We start from the raw sequence: 5,470 nt of genomic DNA, 5'->3' as shown, positions 1-5,470 counted from the left end.
GGTTTGGTTATTATGGTGTAAGCTTTGTTGTTGATGTCGGTAGAAGTGGTGTCTCAGTAGCTGATCGGTGTGTGTTGTGTTGTGCATCAGTTCCTGTGGTTTGGTTATTATGGTGTAAGCTTTGTTGTTGATGTCGGTAGAAGTGGTGTCTCAGTAGCTGATCGGTGTGTGTTGTGTTGTGCATCAGTTCCTGTGGTTTGGTTATTATGGTGTAAGCTTTGTTGTTGATGTCGGGAGAAGTGGTGTCTCAGTAGCTGATCGGTGTGTGTTGTGTTGTGCATCAGTTCCTGTGGCTTGGTTATTATGGTGTACGTTGTAGATTCTTGTTTTAATTTCTTTGTATTTTGGATAACCTTTATAATTTGCCGGCGTGTTTTGTTTCTTACAATTACAACAGTAAGTTTTTGGTGTTTTTTCGGACAGGTTGAGTTGTGGTGATCTCCACCTTAGCCCACACATCGTGGGAGAGATTTACAGACTGCCGCAAGGTGTCCGTAACGTTGGCAATTAAAATATTTCGTCACGGCAACGGTTGGCGTTTCAGATTCCTCTACCTGACTCTGATACCAGCGAATAATAGCGCGTTAGATGTTAGACACTTGATATCCTGGGTTTCTTATATACTAGATTCTGGATATCCTGGGTTTCTTAGATATTACACACTGGAAATCCTGTGTTTCTTAGCTAGTAGACTCTGTACAATCTGTGTTTCTTAGATACTAGAGTCTGGATATCCCGTGTTTCTTAGATATTAGACTCTGGATATCCTGGGTTTTTTATATATTAGACTTTGAATATTCTGGGTTTCTTAGATATTAGATTCTGTATATCATGTGTTTCTTAGATATTAGACTCTGGATATTCTGGATTTCTTAGATATTAGACTCTGGATATCCTGGGTTAGATATTAGACTCTGGATATCCTGGGTTAGATATTAGACTTTGTATATTCTGAGTTTCTTAGATATTAGGATATCCAGAGTCTAATATCTAAGAAACACGAGACATTCAGAGTCTAATATCTAAGAAACACGGGACATTCAGAGTCTAATATCTATGAAACCCAGGAAATCCAGAATATAATATCTAAGAAATCCAGGATATCCAGTGTATTATCTATCTGCCGCTGGCTTTCTTTGCCAGACTTGTATATACTAAAAAAGAGGGCATCTAGATCACGCTCGAGCTGGCGGGCACATTCATGATCCTTCGAGAAACTCCAGCGCGCATGCTCCCAGCGTCGCGTGACTTCCGCTGCCGTAACAATACATACATCCATAAAATGTGCCCGTATTTGTTAGATGCTACATTACGAGATGACTACAGCGTTGATAACAGGAGCGGCTGGCTATATTGGCAGTCACATCACTGTCGCAGTGTTGGATGCTGGGTATAATGTTGTAGCCGTTGACAACTGTGTCAATGCTATCTCAGGTAAGATAACTTCGTTACAATAGTTTCTGCTAGTGTGTTTTTGTGGGTGCGCGCGTGAGTAGAAATTTTATTGTTTCACAAAACTGCCGATAGTTGTCAAAGAAAAATAAAAAGATAATTGGACTTCGATAAAATTTGTGTACAGAAATAAGCTAAACATTTTAAGTTTACGTATTATTTTGAACTGACGTCATAGAAGTTTAAAAAGAAATCGAAAAGATCAGATTTGAACAACTGTACTGTTTCATTTTGTACAATGTCTACACCGATTTGAACTGGGGGAGTAAAAAAATTCGTTTTTTTGTATTTTTACAATTTAGTAATCTAGTGTACTTCCAAATCTAAAAGAGATATTTGCTTTTATCATCGTAAGGGATATCTTTTTACTGTTTATTCGAATTTCTACTTCGTAATTTAACAAAAGGTGAAAAGGTTTGAATTTCGCGCAAAGCTACACGAGGGCTATCTGTGCTAGCCGACCCTAATTTAGCAGTGTAAGACTAGAGGGAAGGCAGCTAGTCATCATCACCCACTGCCAACTCTTGGGCTACTCTTTTACCAACGAATAATGAGATTGACCGTCACATTATAACGCCCCCACGGCTGAAAGGGCGAGCATGTTTGGTGTGACGGGGATTCGAACCTGCGACCCTCAGATTACGAGTCGAGTGCCCTAACCACCTGGCCATGCCGGGCCACCGTGCAAAGCTAAACGAGGGCAATCTGTGCTGGTCATTACTAATTTAGCAGAGGGAAGGCAGCTATTAAACCTACCGCTAACACGACTACTCTTTTACCAACGAATAATGGGATTAACCGTCACATTGTAACGCCCACACGGCTGAAAGAGCGCGCATGTTAATGCTGCCACCACCATGCTTGACATTTGGGATGGTGTTGACTGGGTGATGTACTGTGTTGGGCTTGCACCAGACGTAATGCCTTGAATTTAGTCCAATAAGCTCAATTTTTGTCTCGTCTGACCACAAAACCTTCTGCGCATGTCTGCAGTATCATTTATATACTTTGTCGCAAACTCCATAAGAGATTTAAGATGATTCTTTTTGAGTAAAGGCTTCTTTATTGCCACTCGCCCATACAGGTCAGTTTTGTGTAGGGACCAGGATATTGCTTCATCTCAGACATGGAACTTTGCAAGTTTTTCAAAGTCACTGTTGGCTTCACAGTGGCATCCATAACCAGTTTACTGCTTGCCTGGCTGCTTAGTTTGGAAGGGCAGCCTGATCTGGGTAGTGACTGGGTGGTATAAATCAGCGAGTTTGAAAATTTCTTCTAACCTTCTCATGATCTGTGCTTCTCTACCACTTTATCCCTGACTTGTTTGGAAAACTCCTTGGTCTTCATGCTTGATTTGTTGTATCACTATGTGAGTTGTGGCTTGAACAGATGCATTTACTCGAAAGTCAAGTTAAACCACTTTGATTGCACAGAGAGAGAGATACCATTGCACTAATTTTGTGACCTTTCAAATTAATATTTTACACTTGAACTGATTTAGGGTTGCCGTAGCAAAGAGGTCGAATACTTATGCAACTGACTATATTCCAAGTAGGTTGTGTAGATTCTGCGTATAAAGTTTCAATTGAAAGTTTCATGATTTCAAGCTCAGACGGCAACAAAACGTCGAAACTTTGAACTGGGGTGAATACTTTTGCAAGGCACTCTAAATGTGGAGGGAACCTATTCGGAGTATTTTACTCCTGAGGAAGGTGTCCCCCAGGGAGGGGGTAGTTAGTCCCCTGAAAGAGTTCTGTAATATCTTCGATTGGAGTCAATCTTGAATCAAATCACCTTCCAACCAATCTTGAATCAAATCAATTTGCAGCCAGTCTTGAGTCAAATTAATTTGCAGCCAATCTTGGTCAAATCCATTTGCACCCAATATTCAATCAAATCAATTTGCACCCAATCTTGAGTCAAATCAATCTGCAGCCAGTCTTGAATCAAATCAATTTGCAGCCAGTCTTGAATCAAATCAATTTGCAGCCAATCTTGAATAAAATCAATTTGCACCCAATCTTGAATCAAATATATCTTCTAAATATCGTCACATCAACTAAATTCCTTGGAACTATCTATGATTCTAAATAACTTGGAATAACTATATCACAGAAATAAAGAGCAAATTGTGTTAAAAACATAGGAGCTACATACGAAAACATTATCAAAATCTATAAACAATACATAAGACCAATCATAGAATATTCCTGTCCTGGATGAACAAGAATTGGTTTCAATTTCGCGCAAAGCTACACGAGGGCTATCTGCGCTAGCCGACCCTAATTTTGCAGTGTAAGGCTAGAGGGAAGACACCTAGTCATCACAACCCACCGCCAACTCTTGGGCTACTCTTTTTACCAATGAATAACGCCCCCACGGCTGAAAGAGCGAGCATGTTTGGTGGGACGGGAATTCGAACTCGTAGAAGAAACTTCACATCAAGAAACTTCAAACAATACAAAAGTCAATAATAACTACAGCTTGCAGGGTTCCTAAATATACAAATGTAACATTCATGCACAAAAACGCAAATATTAAACCCATCAAAGACAGACTCATAGATTGCTCGTTCCGATACTTTGATCAAAAGTTAATATAAAAATGATTTATTGACTGAAATATATCGCTATATCATACTTTGTGATGATAAAATTAAGTTTCACTTCCCACCCAACTTCTGTTGTGAGAAAAAGACCACCTAAACTAGACTAAAATTATCGCTTAGATTTTGATACCACAAATATATTTAAAAGGGTATCTTATGTAAAATAAGCGTCTGGTAACAATCTCGTGTGAAGAAAGTAACATTTACAGCGAAACTGATCGTGAGTGTATATACAACCAAATAAAGCCAAGTACTTTTAGTACGAATTGTTTGCGAGTATATGCGAACAAATGAAGAGAAGGAGTAAAATAGCACTAAATGCTATAAGTAAATTCTATTCATGGATCAGTGATTTTTATCCAGTGTGTTACATCACGTTTCAACCTGATTTTCTGAATAATAGTATGCACAATAGTTTATAAACTATAGACATGGAGAGAGGAAGAGGTTTGTTTAAAAGCTGACCATCCCAGGTCGCGCACAACGATCAAATAACCCTACAGATAAAAGACAGCGACGGGGGGCTCCGGTTAGCGACACAAGAGAGTAAAAACATACTTCAGCATTGCTCCGAAATAACTGTTTAAAAAAAAAAGTTACGTAGAGATTAAAGACTTTACGAAGATCATTTTCCCTCGGTTTGTCGGCGAGCTTGTATATTGAACAAATCAACTGACTGAGTAGTAATGTCACACTCGTTACCTGCCTAGTGCGGAGAAGAAGTGACTTCGAAACACCTTCAATATTTTTCTTCGAAGACAAGTTCGACAAGAGGAAAACCATACAGCGATTTTCAAAAACAGATAAGAAGACCAGAATATCAATCCAAACGCAACGTAACATCATTCCAGCGTCGGTGGAAATCAAAGAAAAATTCATGTTAGTCTAGTATAGGTGGCCTAAATACCAAGCTAAGATAAAGTCCTGAATTAAATTCCGTTGTCCTAATAGCCGAAAAGGAATTAACAAACATTAAAAAGGAAAACAATAAAAATAATACACCGCAACTAACAAACATACATAGTGAAGAACGGAGAAGCACGAGATGGTTAATGCTATAGTACAGACAGCCAACCTGAAAAATATTCCTAAGTCAAGCGAACAGTAGGCACACTAAGTAAAGTGTGTGAATTACTGTGATTTATAACGTGTGTTATAAAAGTTGTTAAGTTAGAGTGACGAGGTACGTACTCACTGTGAAATTACTGTGTATTAAAAGTTTGTATCGAGGAAGAATAAACTGGGTTAATCAAGAAAGAACTTGTATCGCTGAAGTTTCTCGGAAAGAATTTATACCGGAAATTAACAAACAAGCAGATACATAACAGTATGTACAAAGAAAAAAGGCCAGGCATGGCCAGGTGGTTAAGGTACTCGACTCGCAATCTGAGTGTCGCGGGTTCGAATCCC

At 39.0% G+C, this 5,470-nt stretch overlaps 1 protein-coding gene across 1 annotated transcript in view; it reads left to right on the top strand.

Annotated features, from left to right (window-relative positions):
* Positions 1-1,310: 1,310 nt before the first annotated feature.
* The window catches only part of LOC106472221 (UDP-glucose 4-epimerase-like), a gene marked incomplete at its 3' end in the record, with an annotated part of 13,526 nt that continues 9,366 nt past the window's right edge, over positions 1,311-5,470 (top strand). Inside the window, exon 1 of the mRNA XM_022400825.1 lies at positions 1,311-1,434. Coding sequence (XP_022256533.1) covers positions 1,317-1,434 — 118 coding nt within the window. The remainder of the gene's footprint in view (positions 1,435-5,470) is intronic.

The sequence above is a fragment of the Limulus polyphemus genome, unplaced genomic scaffold, assembly GCF_000517525.1.
Source record: "Limulus polyphemus unplaced genomic scaffold, Limulus_polyphemus-2.1.2 Scaffold5172, whole genome shotgun sequence".
NCBI lineage: Eukaryota > Metazoa > Arthropoda > Merostomata > Xiphosura > Limulidae > Limulus > Limulus polyphemus.
The sequence above is the reverse complement of the archived record's forward strand: the minus strand, read 5'-3'. Positions and strand labels throughout refer to the sequence as shown.